The 18,217-nt window shown below is 35.4% G+C and overlaps 1 protein-coding gene across 10 annotated transcripts in view; it reads right to left on the reverse strand.

The window, feature by feature from the left end:
* PTPRK (protein tyrosine phosphatase receptor type K) overlaps positions 1-18,217 on the reverse strand; it is a 554,088-nt gene that overhangs the window by 42,463 nt on the left and 493,408 nt on the right. For 5 of the 10 annotated variants that reach the window (XM_030809655.1, XM_030809660.1, XM_030809658.1 and 2 more), the window contains exon 14: positions 2,086-2,224. In XM_030809655.1, coding sequence (XP_030665515.1) covers positions 2,086-2,224 — 139 coding nt within the window. Of the gene's footprint in view, positions 1-1,004; positions 1,047-2,085; positions 2,225-18,217 lie in introns of all 10 variants that reach the window. The other 5 variants (XM_030809656.1, XM_030809653.1, XM_030809659.1 and 2 more) reach the window with 3 other exon arrangements.

An 18,217-nucleotide genomic window follows, 5' to 3' on the forward strand; every position in this document is an offset into this window, starting at 1 on the left:
TTATTATAAATTTATATATTAAAAGGGAAACATTTTATATTAATAGTTTTAAGCTATATTTGATGATAATATCCAATGCAATGCTGCTATATCTATACTTTTTTATATGTATGATAAACATACTTGTCATTAAAGCCTACAGGGTACATGTGTGACACACACTACATATGAGTAAAAGTCATTACAAAATTGCTTTGGTAAGTAAGAAATTCAAGTAATGTAGATCTAAATACTATATATTAGAAGGTAACATATCTAAATAATGAAACCTGATCTATCTATAAAAGTGCAGCTTTTCCTGGATATAAAGGTGATGGTGAGGAACAGAAGCAAAAGCCCTAGCATACTTTCTATCAAAAGACAATCAAAGCATAATTATGAAAGCTCAAATGTTAAATATTTTAATAGAGAGGCTCATTAACTTAACCATTTAATATATGAACCAGAAAATCAAGTTGTCATATTGCACAATTTTAGAGAGCTGTCAGAGCATTTTACCTTCCCCCAAAATCTTGCTTAGTGATGGTTTTAGCATACTTTAGGAAGTTAATTATTCAATTTTTTTTTATTATTGCTAAATCAGAGGCCTGGATAGGGAGAGTTATCAAGACAAATGAATGTTTTCAAATAAATAACAAATAAAACTGAATAGTTTAGCCCAATTCTAGCTGAATGAGGACATAATCAGAAGCCACTTTCATGTTTATATCCAATCTGAAGTGACCAGAACATTGTGAAGCAATGTTTAGTTAACTTTACTCTCTAAACTGTTTACTTAAGTCTCCAAATACAAATTTAAACTAAACAGAGACATAACGTCTGAAGGTTACATTTGGTGATTTTTATTGATCTTTACTGGCAAATTTTTATTGCTAAAATACTTAAAACTTTTGCCTCGCATATGATGTATTTTCCAACCACAGAGGGAGACAACAGCAAGAGAAAGCACTACTTGGGGAAAGCACGTATGTAGCTAATTTAACACAAAACACTATAATGCATACCTAATGTTTCTAATGCAGATGTGTCTTCTCCAACATATATATCTCCAGGGGATAATCGTAAAGAGGCAATATATTAAAATAAACTCTGATGGAATCATTAAAACATGTAGTATGAGTCTTATCTATAATGTTAATGCTTTATTTCAAGTATAAAATAACTATAATAGTAAACTAGATAATTTAATGTAATATAAGCAACATCATTTATTATAATTTTCAATAGAATTCACTGATCACAACCACTTCTATACACCAAACTATTTTAGGACTGTACTTTTGCTTATAAAATTTTTTTTAAATTCCTTCCAAATTGCAGCATTATCCCAAATACATGATGGGAAGGATTAGAGTGCTATATTAGTTTCCAAGACAATGCCTTACAGATTTATGGCATTTTATATAAAGTACAAAAGCTCAAATTATAAAAACTGTGTACTTTGAAATGCTTTTCATCAGGAATGTACTTTGGTCTCGAGAGCAAAGCTCAGTTTAAATTTCAGTAGGTCTTAGTATCATCAAGTAACTTCAGAAGATGGTGATGTTAGTTGATATAGTATAAAAAATTAATGTTCAATTAAAACAATTTACTCTCTATTTTAAAAGGCTAAAATTTTTAGTCAATGAATATTTAATGTACAATTTTACTAAATAATGTTTATATTCTTCCCATATCTTATTTGTAGCCAAGAAGTAGAAAAATACAGAAAAAGAGCACAAAATAATTCCTAGACCACAACCCAAGTATCACAATAAATCCATATTTTGCCATTGTTAATAATAACACTTCAAATATAAGATAAATATCTCAAGTACCTTTGCATTTGAGACATTTAAATTCAGACATTAATTTCTAGGTCAACTTAACAAAAAGCATATGTTTATATCCAGAATTAAACTGCAAATAACCAAATAAGAATTTATTAGAAAGCATGTCCAATAGACTCAGATGCTGACAACACTGTTAACATTAAAATTTTCTTCCTGTTGTTTGTTCTAATTTAAAGGATCTTGAGAAAAATAGGTTTTTAAAACCAGTGACATAAATGGTAAGTGAGCGGGATAGGACAATATTAGGCCTTACCTCTTTTTTACAATTAATATGACAACTAGGAGAAGGAGGATGAACACCAAAATTCCAGCACTAATTCCTGCTATTTTCACCACTCTGTCTGTCTGCTTGGCGGGATCTGGGATCACTTCTGGTTCTTCTGTTGCTGCTGCTAAATGAATAAAAAAAAAAAATCAGTTACTGAAAAAAGCTAATAATCACAGAAAAAAATTATTCCCAGTAATTACCTCCAATAAACACAACTTGTTTATTGTATATTAATAAAAATAATCCCACAACGTAAATACAGAAGCATGCTACAATACAATACGAGATTTAGGGTCGAGGTAAGGAAATCTTTCTGACAAGAAGTTTTGTTAACACAAAATTAAAACAAACCTCCAAAATAAGTATCAAAGAGAATGATGAACTAGTTTTCCCCAAGTGTCCTTGAAAGTCAGAACATAAGGTTTTCTAGCAACTAGTACATTGGAAAGAGATGGGGTCAGATTTAGAGGTTTATCAGTCAATTCAGCAAATGCTTCTTGACTCAAATGCCAGGTGGTATGCTTGGTGCTTTAAGGCAGTATTAATGGTACTTGTCTGGACAGAAGGGGTTAGGTTAAATAAATGCCTAATACAACTGCTAGAAGCATGTGTCCATGATTTAATACATATAATTTGAGATGAATAGTTGAGTTGGCACAAGAGAAGAATAGGCAAAGAAGAACAGACACATCAAGGAATATTTCAAATTCTTTTATTAAATAAAACCTGGATAATAAACTTGGGAAACAACTTTGAGAAGATGATTATTTTTAAAAACTTCTTTGTATGCCCTAACTTCCTTTCTTTCTCAAAACCATCTGACTGCTCATCATACACACAATCAACTAAAATTATAAACTTTACCTCCTTCACAAGCCCCAGTAACTCTCTAAGGACATTTTCCTTTTACCTCATTTACCTTGAAAATTGACAAGGAAAGTATTATTACCTACACTTTATCGATAAAGGAACTGAGGCTTAGAAAGATAAGGATAGTTTATAAATTGCTCAAGAGCAAAGAAAAAATCTACTATATCTTCTGTCTTTTAACACAAAATTTCTCAATGTCTCCAGATCCATGGCTCCTACTGCTAAAAATTGGTGTAACAAGAGTCCAGGTGATTCTCAGGATTAGACACATTTGGGAAATTGCCTTGAAGCTTGGAGTCAAGAGATGGTGTCCACACGAACATATACAAAAAGAAATCTCTAAACCTAACGTCATATCTTTCCAGTGGACAATTTGTTAATTAGCTGTTAAAAATGAATCATTTGTCTACATTCTGATCATTTCTTCTTTACCTTCTTCTCTTGGCTTCTCTACCCTGCTCCCCGCAACCCATAGTTCTATACATCCAAGTATGTGCTCCACTTTTCCCAACAGCCACAGATTCTGCCAAAAGGAGACTGTTGAGGTTAATTATTAATTTCTCAAAGTAAGAAACCTGGAAGAATAAATATATCTAATGTAGATATCATTATATAAAATGGTAATTTAAAGCTAAACCTGTGAGAAAGACATAGTTCAAATAAAAGCGTCAGAACAGTTAACTCTGTAAAACAATTCACTATAACTGTCTTAATTTACCTTATTTCAATTGCATAAAAACTTCTCCATAGACTAGTTTCAGTAACTATTATTCTCAAGCAGAAAAAGCAAGCCCTTGCCTGGTGTATTTTGGGAAACTAAGGGAGATTCCCTTTCTGACTTGACACTTTCCATATATTCCGGCTGTAGGGAATTTCTAACCTCATAATTATGAACAGAGATACCTCAAGGCTTTCAAATTATTTTATGGTTGAATTTACCAAAACATGTAGTAAATATGTTAGAGATCTTTTCCTTTCCAGGGCGACATTAGAAATATATACATATATCTATATCTCTATATATGTAGATATTGAAAACAGGTGGAATATATTACAAAGTTGAATGAAAAAACCTAAAAGGAACATAGTCATTGCTTGTAACTCAAATTACATTGGTTTGGCACAGATACTACTTCAAATAGGAAGAGAAACAGAAGTTTGATGTAGAAATCCCTAGAAAAAAAGCTTTAGTCCGTGCAACAAATCATCATTATTCACTAATTAAAGACTACTTTCTTCAGGTTCTATGAGACACTGGGCTTGTAGAGGCTAACGATAATGATCCCTTAGTGATTTTCTGACACATCTGAGTTATAGAATCAAATATTTCTGAAAATTCTCTGGAAGAGCAGTTCTTGCTTAATGAGATCAGTATTTTTCATAACAGTTTAATTAAATAAAATACATGCTATTATGGTATAATTTTCTAAATATATTATACTATGAGTCGCATATGCTACATTTTACAAAAATCTTCAGAGCCGCTAATCCCCACCAGAAGCAGATAACGTATACAGGTACAAATATAATATATATAATGTATGTAGGTGCAAATATAAACTATCATCATGAAGTAAGAACAGCAGCTTTAATACTGTTACCTAGGTTTAGTAATAAAATAACAGAACTGATGTGAGGGTGATAGGTAAAACAATTTCAAACTCAGGGGATGAAGAAATTTTTAAGATCTTACAAGTAATATAGATAGGTTAATGAATTCATGTAAACATATTTCCAGAAATAAAAAGCCAAATCTGAAAGTAATTTTTTTTAACATAGATAGAAACTAAAACGCTTGCAGGTGTATCAAGAGTACAAAGCATTGAGACTTTCATAATCTATTATGTAAATCAGAGATATTAAAGTCATAGTCGATATGTCTTTGTTAAAGACTGGACTTCAATTCACATTTACCAAGTGGTTAATAAAGAAAAAAAAAGCCCATTAAGTTATTTATTTGAGTTGGGTAAGGCTACCTGTCTGGCATGACAATTCTTGTCCCAAGAGTTGTTCACTAATCTTCAACATAATTATTAAAATTAAGTATAGAAGTCTAATCAAATTCTCCAAATACATGTGATTTGGTGGTTGTTTTCCTTGACTGTGAATTCTCCTCAAAGTCTTTAGCTGTGGCATTTATTATTAGCATTACTATTACTACTATGAACAGTAGATTTTACTAAATATGTCTGTATAGATTTATTAGTTTGGATATTTTAATCACATGTATCTTTTTAAGTTCTTGGCCTGTTATAACCGAGGAACATAAATATCCTATTTAAAATCATTCAAGCTTAGAAGATTCATTAAAGGAAATACAAGCAGTAGCCCTTAAGTGAGCATTTTCCATTTTCTTCAAAGAGAGCAAAAAGCTATTATAGTGGTGGTACCCTTGAGTTCTGTTTATAATTTATGCACATACACAAAGTCAGTGTGGAGCACCTTTTTCAGAAATGCTTTCCTTGGCCATAAATCTTTACTATTTTTTTTATCTGCCAAAGAACATATAAGGAATCCCCAGTGTTCAGAAGCCAAGAGCAGCATAATTCTTTGTACCGTGAGAAAAAAAACTAAATTACTACTTCCTAAATATTCTTTGTCATCACTTTTCTCATCCCCACTGCTATTACCTTCATTCAGATCAGTATCATCTCAGCCAGATCACACAGCAGCCACCTATGTTAAATCTCTGAATGTACTGTCTGCCTGTTCCACCTCAAAACCCACATTGTAGCACACGGTATTTTCTAGGATTTCAACCGTATCATATCACTCCGCTGATTAGAGCCCTCCAATAGCTTCCCATTGCTGTTAAGGTAAAGCCCATGAAAGCAGAAACCATATTTATTTTGCTCACCATTGAATTTCTAGTAGGACCTAAAAAGGAGCAACACAACAGAAAATATTACTTGAATAAATGAAAGAACGCCACTAAGCCTGCCTAAGCTAGGTTGCATTGGCATATAGAAAATCAGTTATCTCCTTAAAAAACACAAAGATGTCTCTGATCAGACATATCTCTTACTGTTGTGGATATTAACATAGGATGAACTTGATACAAACATTTCTGAGTTGTCTCTGGAAATTTCAAGCCCCTTTGTTACATTCCTTTATAGAGCTAACCGTTTCCACCATCTGTCACCACCTATCACCAAACCAATGTGCAAGAAAAGTCCAGTGTCACCGAAAGCACAAGGGATTGGATCAGCAAGACCCTGTTTTGACACTTAGCTTGTTCTCTTATCTGTTGTGTGACAATGAGCAAGTGAGAATCTTTTAGAGTGAATGCTTTCATCTATAAAATAAAATTAATAACATTACCCATCTTGTGTAGCTTTTAGGAATACCAAGTAACATAATGGTGTGAAAGGTTTTTGTAAACTAAAACACATGGGATAGTAGAAATAGTAGTAAATGCTGCTGCTCTAGGTAGAGATAATCTAGATGTCAGTTCTTTGGGTCCATTACATAGAAATGAAAAACTATGAATAGGAAAAATGAAATTACTGAAAAACAGCTTTTAAAAAATCTTAGCTGCCTATTATATAAATATACAATGACAGGTTTTGTAAAGCACATGTTATTTATTACACAGGCTGCCACGCTGGACGCCTAAACCTTATGGGCGTCTTGAAGTATGTATTATTTAACTCAATGATCTTTTGAAGTAATTTGGCTTCCTCATTGCATGTGATCTTATGAAACTTGCCCAGTATTAGATCACTGACTAAGACAGGGTCTACCAGAGATTTTACTGGTGAGAAAAGAGAGCAGCTAAATGCCACGTGCTTTAACAGTAGTTGGAAAATAATTTATTCTCCTTTAATAATGATATGGGTGTGATCCAAAGATTTCTGATGTGGAAAATAATGCAAAAGTCTATGAAGACTTTGAACAACTAAGAAATAAAATTACAGATTAATATTGCAGATATTGAACATTAATTTTACACTGCTTAAGGCATCTCCTTCTAGTCTTAGAGTCTCTAAATTTGTTTTGGTTTTAAAAACACAGCTCAAAACGCTGTACCAAATTCTGAAGTGACAGAAATACTTTTTAAGAAAGCAATAAATAAGTACGTTTTAGGAATGTATATAATGGTAAAAAAAGTAAAATATTATTTTGTTTCACAGTAATGAAGAAGAAATGTTTTAATTTGCATATTAATTTTTCATCAAGCTTCCCACTAAATTCATTCAATTAGGTAAAATAGAGCATTAGTGTACTGTCTTACTTCTTAAACACAGTTGATTCTATCTGCTTAGTTCTCTCTGAAATTAGTTCTGAATTCTCCACCCCACCTTCGACTGCCTTCAAGACCCAATCTTGTTTTTTCACTAGTCCTCCTGCTTCCCATGTTGGCTACGTCAGATTTATCCTATATATTGCTAGTTGGATGAGTTTTCTAAAAGGTAAATGTGAAGAAATGACTTCATTGCTTTACATTCAAGAGGAAAAGGCAAAAGTTATGACACATACGGCCTTTCACAAGCAGGTGCCAATCAACATTTTGAACCTCATCTTCTGAGACACTTCCATTCATATACTCTTATCATTAAAATCCTTTCACCATTTCTCAAATACTCTTTATTTTAGGAGTTGGCAAACTGTGGTCCTTGAGTTGTATCCAGCCCATTTTGATAAAACAAAGATTGTAAATATTCAGCTTTACAAGATAATACCAAACTATTACCGATTTACATACCCACCAGCAGTGTATGCCAACCCCATTTAAATTATATCTTACCACTTTGTATTATCAGCCTTCTTGATTTTTGTCACTTGAGCAGTAGAAAATGATATGTAATACATATTTGATTACTACTAAAATGACCTTTTGAAATACCTGAAATATCTCTACCTGTTTTTTCCTATGAAATGCTCAGTATATAGCTTTGATTGAAATTTGTATTACAAATATCTTCTCATATCAGACTGTATAAGGGATGAAAACCATCCTTTCAAGATGTTAAAAGTTCATGGCTAGGACCCTTATTACAAAAGACAGATTAAGAAGAGAAAAATACAAATTTATTAATATAAGTTTTACAAGACACGGTAGACTTCATAAGGAAATGAAGAACTAATGCAACAGTTAAAACAGTGTTTTTATAGCAGGTTTGATGAAGGGTGATGTTATAAAGGACTATGATAGGGCAAAGAATATGAGCTAAGTATAGTGAACTGCAGAAAGCTTAGCAAGGCCTGTTTGTTCAGATTCTTCTCTGTGTCCCTTATCTTCGGAAAGAAGCGTGCTTTTTTATTTTCCCCCCCCTAGCTATAAGGAGGACACTTCTCATATGAGGGTCTTATGATCTGCTTCAAGGGAAGGTCAGAGAGATCTTCCTGTTTTTGTCACTTTTTCAAATTTTTTTCAGGTTAAAATATTCAGTATGCCAAGGTGCCATATTTTGGGATAACGTGTCCTGAAAGCCATCAGTTGCTTTTCTTCTTACTTTACTTACGGTATGAATAACAGTTATTAATTTTAATGAAGTCAAATATATCAATCTTTTTTTTACGGTTAGGGCCTATTGTTTAAGAAGCCTCCTTCAAACCTGAGTTTTTAAAAAATCCTCTTTTTTATTCGAAAGTTTTAAAAGAGTCCAAGATGTATAGTAGAAAGTTGTTTCAGGTCCTCCTCCCTTCCCACATATATATCCATTTACCTATGCATAACTTTTGAATTGATCCAATGATCTACACAGCCACTTCTGTCCTATATCAAAATTACATAAGTACATGAGTCACTTTCTGGATTTTCCATTTTATTCTTAGAGGAAACATATTATTCTGTGCTGACAGTACATGATTTCAACTACTATAGTTCTGTAACACATTGTATATATGATGGAGATATTCCCAGGCCTCGTTCTCTTCTTGAGCATCTTAGTGCTTTTTATGTTTTGTTCTGGGTAACTTCTTCAGATTTAAACTCTAGCTCATAAATTATCTCTTTATTTTGTCAAATCTGCTACTAAGTCCATCCAAAGAGTTATTTTTAAATTTGAACAATTATGCTTTCCCTTCCTACAAGTTCCATTTGGTTCTTGGTAAATGGATCTTTGTGTAGTTATTCCTGATAGCATCTTGTTAATCTTTATGATTTGCACTTTATTTCTTTAGAGGTTTTGTACAAGGCTATTTGTATTTGACAATCCCAACACCTGCAGTTTTTTTTGAGGATTTACATCTGTTGTTTCTGCTAACTCTCACAGTGAGTTACTTTCAAGAATCCTTGGTGACCTTTGATTGTGAGTTAATTGCTTTATGTTAGTCTGTGGGAACCCTGCAGGCCTAAATTGATCATGCTTTCATCTCAAAGATAATTTACATCTCCTACCAGTAGCTATGAGGTGTCTCAGACCTCAGACCACCTCTGCCAGCTCCATATGGGAGTCCCAGGCTAGGCAACACTCTTATTACCAGTCTGAAGATAAAAGTCTCAAGGGCAATATAGTTTTAGCATCCCCCTTCAGGGATTACCAACCTCTCTTTCTGCCTGTTGCTCACTGTTTTCAGCTCGCTCTCACTCTCTCTCTCTCTCCTTCTCTCTCTCTCTCTATATATAGATAATATAAATGTATATATACATATATAAATAAATATATATACATATATAAATAAATACATGTGTATATATAAATATTTGGCAGAATAGTGGGTCCTGAGATATCTCCACCAGCCACTGTAAGTCCAGCAATGTATCCACAGGTGTGTCCTAGCCAGGGTAGGACTGTTCTGCAGAGGTCCTCTGAGAACCTAATTTGCCAGGCTTCCAAAATGGGAAGTGGGATCATGGGCTTTTATGTTCTTTAGTGTTCCTAACACCTTTCCCTTAACTACCCTCTCACCTCTAAACACCAGTTAATCATTTTCCCATAACCCAAATAAAAATTGTATTGCATATATTTCTCAGCAAGTCTACAACTCACACTAGGTCTGGAGCGAATCGAGGGCAAAGATATAATCTCATTCATGTCTTTATGGTTAATGATTTTTACATAGTTACCAACACATTATAAACTTTTAATATATATTTGCCCAATGAATAGGTAACATATTAAAAATGCTCATAATTTGTCAAGGTGTGCTACTTATATAAGAGCATTTATCAACTATAATATACTGTTTAAAGTTTTAAACTTTTTTTGAAACAAATACATTAATGCTAGGGTTAACTGAACTAATTTATAAAATCTAAAACATTCTTTAAGAGAAAAATTCTGCTTTTCATAGCACCAATTGGTAAAGATCTTCAACATATCTGGAAAAACCCTAACAGTGAACATTCTCGTCAGGTGGCCTTAATTTTTTTTTGATTAAAAAAACCCATTAATCAGAGTTTGAATTCCAGCTTTGCCACAAGTTGACCTTAGGTAAGTTAACCACTGCTCCTCACTTCTTATTGGTAAAATAGAGATTGAGTCTACCTTCTAGATTGACTCAAAGATTAAATGTATTTAAACACGTAAAGTGCTAAGGACAATATCTGGTACTTCATAACGCCTCAGTAAGTATTAGGGAATGTATAAACAGATTCGAATAAAGTTCTCTTTCTAAATCTAGATTTCTGCACCATAAATATTATCGCATCACAGAAGCAGCATTAGATGGAGGGAAGTCTATTTTCTAAAAAAAACAGAGATAAAAATCTTTTATTGTTTATCATTTAGTAGGTATTTGTTGAATATCTGATGGGTACAAAACACTGTACTAGGCTAAAAAACCAGAAAGATGAAAAAGTGTTCTACCTTTAGAGAGTGTATAAACTAGAAGAAGAATATGGTAAGTACTCAAATGACTGTACTTATTAGCAGCATACTGCAATACATACCATGGCTACTGGTATTACAGAAGAGGCACAGATAAGGCTCCCCCACAGGCGGATGAATTTGTATCTGATTTCTTGACATCCTAAAACATTTCTTAGAATCATTCAACAAAAAAAGTCCAACTCTGGATTTCTTTTCTTTTCTTTTTTTTTTTTTTGAGACAGAGTCTCGCTGTCGCCCAGGCTGGAGTGCAGTGGCAACGATCTCGGCTCACTGCAGGCTCCGCCCCCTGGGGTTCACGCCATTCTCCTGCCTCAGCCTCCCGAGTAGCTGGGACTACAGGCGCCTGCCACCACGCCCGGCTAATTTTTTGTATTTTTAGTAGAGACGGGGTTTCACTGTGTTAGCCAGGATGGTCTCGATCTCCTGACCTCGTGATCCGCCCGCCTCGGCCTCCCAAAGTGCTGGGATTAGAGGCGTGAGCCACCACGCCCGGCCCCAACTTTGGTTTTCAAATAAAGAAAGACAAGCTCAGGAGAGGAAAGTGGCTTTTTTATAGTTCTAGTATTAACTTCTGACATAATTAAAAATACAGCCCATGCTTCCTGACTCCCATCTGGCACTTTCACTTGGAAGAAATGTGATTAGCCGCCTATATTAGGAGTGATGTTTAACATTGCCTTTTCAAAACACGGGGGTGAGGTGAGGGATACAATAGAGGTGTCAACCTCAACTACCACCTAACAAAAAGAAAGGAAAAGTTGGGGAGATATAAATACACATAAATTGGCAGTCAGTCACATCAAATCCTTCTGGGGAGAAATAAAAGCAGACTTAAATGGACAGACAAATGAATGGAATCTGGGAGGGTTCTGAGAGGAAGCCTTAGAAGCAAAAAGAAAAAAAAATGCATGTTCCATGTCCCATCTTAAACCCACAAAGAAAACATTTACTTTTTCGTTTCCTTCGTTTCATTAATTAAATAAATTATTTGCTGTCCCTGGCATGTGCCTGGCACACTTCTAGGGTCTGAAGAATCATCGCTGAACAAAACAGAGAATATCTCCACTCTCGTGCAGTTTACATCCCTGTGTTGTCTAGTAAACGATAGAGAAGTAAACAAGGATCACCTGATAGTGAGGACTTCTATACTGAGAATTAAAATAGAAGGACAAGGTGGAGTGCCTTGGTGACTGTGTTACATTTGGAGCTGAGAGAAGACCTTTCTGAAGAAGACATGGAGGTAGATGGTGTGGATTTTTTTAATAAGTTGAGGAACTGTATCATCTCAAAAGCAAAAATGCTTTAAGTGCCTTGTCTATGTAGTAGGTGCAAAAGGGAGTTCAGTGATTATGGAGTTGTTTAATTGACAAATAAGACTTTTTTGCCCACCTGAAACAATAAAAATCAGAGAATAACAATAGGATGAAATTAAAATTTAATTTGGGGAAGTAAAAAAAGAAATACCCTGGAAAGTAATGAGCTGGTTCACATTTATGCCAACGGTAAAGGAAGGAAAGGAGTGTAAATCACAAGAAACTACACCTTCCACATACTGATTATTACATGTGTGACATTCAAGTAGTAATGGCCTATGAAGAGTAAAACAAGCTGAGCTGAACATTAATGGGAAATAAGAGAAAGAAGTTCAAACAAACAGTGCGGAATTATATATCTAAACATAGTGTTTATAGCAAAATAGGCTACAGAACAACTAAACCTGACCCAAAATGAAATTGTTCTGAAATGATAAATGTGGATATATGGAGATGTTAGGGGGAAAAAGCTTCATGATAATGTCAGTGATATTTTTTTCCCTCCCACAAACTACAGGACCAGAAAAGTCTCTTCTTCAGGGAAAAATCTAAAATATTAAAATCCAGGCACTGTATGTAATTAAAAGGCAAATGCACTTGACATTTTTAATGGCACAATCTCAGAATGCCAGATCTGGGCCAGTCATCCAAACATGCCATTCAAAGCACATACAGGAACAAAATCACATTTGAATATTAGAGAAAGAAATATAAAACAAATAAAACCTTTACTAGTGCTCAAATTTTAAGAATGTGATGTGATCTAAAATAGTAAAGATGGTCTACCTTTTAACCTGTTCCCACTGTTCTTATTTATGAAATGAAGGGTTAAGACTAGCTGTTTTTTGGGATGCTTTTAGTTATGAATCCCATTTTCATTTTGAGCAGGTCATTTTCCACCCAGGCTTCGATAATTCCTTAATCTGGCATATCTCAGGAGAACACACAACATGGTTTAAATCATATTAATAGAGGTTGCACTGCAATTTTCAGAGGTGTTTATTTACTAAATTAGAGACTGCCTTAATATTAAACAGATGAACCAGATTTTAAAAATGATTTTAGTTGAGCTCTAGCTTTTCCAAGATAATTTAGTATAAAGTCTAAATTATTAATAAATATTTTAGAGTTTGAGATTGGTTTTTAATCCTAAAATATTTTTTGGCCTTCAGTGAATAAAAAGATGGGAGCCTTATTTTTAAATGGTTCTTGGCTGTCTGAAATTATCTAATAACTACATTTCACAATTTCTAATTCTCAAAGTATCTAACACTTACATCCAAAATACTTCAATGGGCTATAGATTGTCCAATTCTAGATAATCAACCTTTTTATACTCAACATCTTCCCTTGTCTAAATTGGACCCTTTCAGTAAGAAAGTTTCATCTCTTCGGCCGGGAGCAGTGGCTCACGCCTGTAATCCCAGCACTTTGAGAGGCCGAGGCGGGTGGATCACGAGGTCAGGAGATTGAGACCATCCTGGCTAACACGGTGAAACCCCGTCTCTACTAAAAATACAAAAAATTAGCCGGGCGTGGTGGCGGCCGCCTGTAGTCCCAGCTACTCGGGAGGCTGAGGCAGGAGAATGGCGTGAACCCGGGAGGCGGAGCTTGCAGTGAGCAGAGATTGTGCCACCGCACTCCAGCCTGGGTATCAGAGCGAGACTCCGCCTCAAAAAAAAAAAAAAGAAAGAAAGTTTCATCTCTTCCACAAAGCCTTTTCCAGCCCTCAATCCACCAAGGGTCTTCAGAATTTCTCTGCACTTGTTGGCTGTGTTTCTCATTTGAACTTTAAATCACAGCCTAATAGAGGTAGGCTGGAGTTTTAGAAGGAGCAAAGCTTTCTGAAGTGACCATTCACCAATGTATAGACTTGGGGAAGTTACATAACTTGAATCTCAGTTTGTCTATAAAGTGTAGTAGTAATATTCTTTTATATATATTCTAAGGATTATATGAGATAATATTGAAGAAAGCTTATAACGGTTTGTTTCCTGTGTGTGTTTTCCATTTATTTCTTCTTGGAGGGTACATACCAGCACCTATCTTGACTCTCTAGCAAAGAGTAAGAATTCAGGAAATATTTGATCCCCAAATCCCTCGCTTACATTAGAGATTTGACCACCAACATTCTGTACGCCACTGTTTGGAAAACAGAGTTTTGCAATGTAAATGCAAATTGGCTTTTGCTTGCTATTTCAAAAGCCAGAGTAGTTGGTATAAATTAGTTCTCAGAAGAAATTAAGTGCCTGTTAGTGGCACAGTTGGATCTCTCATACTCCTTTCTTCTTTATGGCTGCTTCAGATTCTCCTGCGACCACTTTATAAAACACTGCGTGTGTTGGTAGCGGGGCTGGAAGGTCGGGGGACAGAGGGGTGCTTGTTTTGTCTTTTTGCCATGAAAACTTTTGGTCCCTTATGTTTCTTCTCTTAAAATCTAATACTCAGCAGCCTTTAAGCAAGTGACTTCATTTTTTCTTGACCTTTAGTATATTTACTTTTTCGATTATTTTCAAATCCACTGAATCCAAGTGGTTCATATATTCCATGTAGAGTTTTGAATTCCTAAAAGCCAGTTTCTATTCACCTCACTCCAAATGAGTCCAACTACTGTCAATGACCCCTAGCTTACGGAGTAAAGGAAAAATCTTCATTGATTTTGAAGGGATCGCTGAGGCACCGTCCTCCAGTATTGCCAGATCAAACAGCTGGCTGGGGGTCCTCAGTATTTCCTGGAACACCTAACCCACCTGGATGATCCAAGTTATTCCTCTTCCATCTGCCTCACTCTGAGTTTGCTCTTTCCATGGATATCACTGAATTTATATTTTATGAACGTATTTCTTTCACAATCTGCCCCCAGTATGTTTTCACAATTTGGGAGACTAGAGAGCTAAGATATTTAAAGGAAAATTGTGTTCTCTATCAAGTTTACACACACTTAGTAGGTTAAGATACTGGAGCCTGCCTCATCTCAGCTACTTGGGATCCCTGCATGAACCAAAATGCTCAGATACAGAGATTAAAAACTTAAATTACAAAATCCCATCCTCACCGCATTTTCTGCTTTAAAAATATTGAACAGTTCTCTGACCTGTAGTGAACTCAGCAGTGGAGCTGGAGCAGCCAAGAAAAATGGGGCAAAAGAAGAGTCAAACCAAGGGCTAAAATCTGTAAAACCAAGTATAATTTGAGAAACAGGATCCATAAAGCTATCCAATAAATTGTTAATAACATCACATGTGACTATTAACAGTTTTCCCCAAATCTTAGCTGAAGAGTGATTTCTAATTTTCTTGAAATTGGAAACTTCAAGCTGAAGTTACAAGAATCAGGTGAAACGACAGACCTTACTCTGTTTTTCTTATTAGTTTTTTGCAAGATAATAATTCCTTCAGATTTGAAAGCATAAAGATTAGTCTTCTAGGCAACACGCCTCAGAAGTAATAAAAGTTTTTTGCTCATTCAGCACAGCTGAGTGAAAAGACCCAGTTCTGGGCAAGAGCAAAATGGGTGCCTAGCCATGTTCGTGTTCCAATTTAGGAATGGAAAGAAGGCAAAGCTCCTCTATCTGAGATCAGTGGTTACAGTGGTTACCAGTCTCTTGGGAATTTGGGTGACCTAAACGAGATGTGGTAACCAGCACCCTTTTTTAAAGGGCAGCAGACCTCAGACACCACTCCTCTGTTTTTAAGATGTAAAATCCTTTTCTATGCATAACTCACTTTTCATCTTAAATTCACAACTCCCTAAAGTCAAATTTTCTTCATCAAACCTCTCTGGATGCTAGATTGGCAGTGTCAGCCCCTCCTAACTTTCTCAGCTCTCCTTCTGCCCTGGAGCTAGTGTTGCCTCCTTTTTCTTCTTAATATTCAGATTATCTTCACCACTGAATTTGCCCCCAGCATGTTCCTTATTTTGGTATGGTTTCCCAGTAAAACTCTACTGGGAAGTATTCTTTTAAACAATATGATTAAAACAAAAACCACAAACTATCATTTTTCACCTACACGATTTTAAAACAGAACTATTCGATCTCTTATTTTATTTTATTTTTTTGAGACAGGGTCTCACTCTGTCTCCCGGGCTAGAGTGCAATGGTGCAATGGAGCTATCTTGGCTCAGTGCAGCCTCACCCACCTGGGCTCAAGCAATCCTCCCAGCTTAGCCTCTGGGGTAGCTGGGACTATAGGGACATGCCACTATGCCTGGCTAATGTTTTCTTTTCTTTCTTTTTTTTTTTTGGTAGAGATGAGGTGCCTCCATGTTGTCCAGGTTGGTCTTGAACTCCTGGGTTCAAGCAATCCGCCTGCCTTGGCCTCCCAAAGTGCTGGGATTTAATAGGCATGAGCCACCACACCCAGCCAGTCTCTTATTTTTAACTCAAATAGAGACATCTCTAGGGTAATCAGATAATTCACATATTTTAATCTCTGTTCACTCATATTATTTTTCTTTCCCAAACAGGCATTTAACATACCAGCACAATTCAAAACTACTTAAATATTCCAAGTCATCACAGTAACTCAATCCTTTAAGCACATAACATTTCAACCCAGATGAACACACTAAAATAATTTAGAAACAGACTAAAATAATTCCTTCTAAGAGCTTTGTAAACATCTGGACAAATCTTATTCTATAATATCACAATGTACTTTAATAACTAAGTCTATTCTAAGCACATGGCCACAACTACTTGCATTGTAACAGATGATGTTCTCAATATAAGATTATGTTGCTATGGCATCAACAAACCATGATCTTACGAATCAATTCTCTTATTTACCAGGATCATTTTTAAGGAAAATAAAAAATTACTGGTTCTCTATTACATGTTTACATTTATGATAAATGTAAATTTAGAACTAAGTATGAACACTAGTAATTTGACATTTTCTTAGTGTACAAAATCAGACCTATGGACAGGCATGGTGGCTCATGCCTGTAATCCCAGCACTTTGAGAGGCTGAGGCAGGCAGATCACTTGAGGTCAGGAGTTCAAGACCAGCCTGGCCAACATGGTGAAACCCCATCTCTACTAAAAATACAAAAAATTAGCTGGGCATGGTGGCAGGCACCTATAATCCCAGCTACCTGGGAGGCTGAGACAGGAGAATTGCAACCTCCCGGGAGGCAGAGGTTGCAGTGAGCCGAGATCGTGCCACTGCACTCCAGCCTGAGCGACAGAGCAAGATTCCTTCTCAAAAACAACAACAACAACAAACCAGGCCTATATTTTAATCACTGATAAACGCTAGAATTTATCATTAGATTTTTCAGGATCAGCAATATAGTTTTACAATTTATTAACATGTACCAAAAGAATGAATATGAGAGAATAGAATGTAAATTGTAATATTTACCTTTTCAACTAAGATCACACAGTACTAGTTTATTTTGCAGTACAACAAGTTTGTCTTTGACATATGTGGAATAAATTCCACAAAGCTGAAAGAATTTGCCAGTCCTTTTAAATTAAGATTATCTCAAGCTATTTCCAAATCCTCAACAAACTGAAACATGGTTTTTGCATTCTGCATGTAGGAATGTAGCTGACAACAAAGATTTGCATAAGACACTCCACTCTCTCCCTGTGAGGCCAAGTTTTGTATTCCTTCATTAGTTTGTATGAATTCATATTCCAAAGTCTCCGGCTCAGATTGTTTTCTCTAACTTTTGTTATATCAAGATTATTTCAGCTGAACCTGAAAGGAGACACACATTCTTATACATCTTTTGCAAAATTGTCCTACTTTATAGAGGAAGAATAAGTAAACACATTTAAATCAAGATGAAAATCAACAGTTTGTAGATTAGAAAACTCTGGTTCTATCTAGCTCAAATAAGATCAAATGCTGACTTAACAACTGCATCTAAAAGAAAACGTCTTAAAATAATTTTCTACGTCTGTATTAGTTTCTCAAGGCCACTGCAGAAAACTGCCACACACTTGAGGGCTAAAAACCACACATATTTACTCTCTTACAGTTCTGGGAACTAGAGGGCCCCAAAGCAGTATCACTGGGCCAAAATCAAGGTGTCAGTAGGGTCACCCTCGCTGCTGAGGCTCTAGAAGAGAACTCATTCCTTGCCTTTTCCAGCTACCAGTGCTGCTGGCCTTCCTTGACTTGGGGTTACATGACTCCAGTCTCT

This window comes from Nomascus leucogenys, chromosome 3 (assembly GCF_006542625.1).
Source record: "Nomascus leucogenys isolate Asia chromosome 3, Asia_NLE_v1, whole genome shotgun sequence".
Taxonomy (NCBI): Eukaryota; Metazoa; Chordata; class Mammalia; order Primates; family Hylobatidae; genus Nomascus; species Nomascus leucogenys.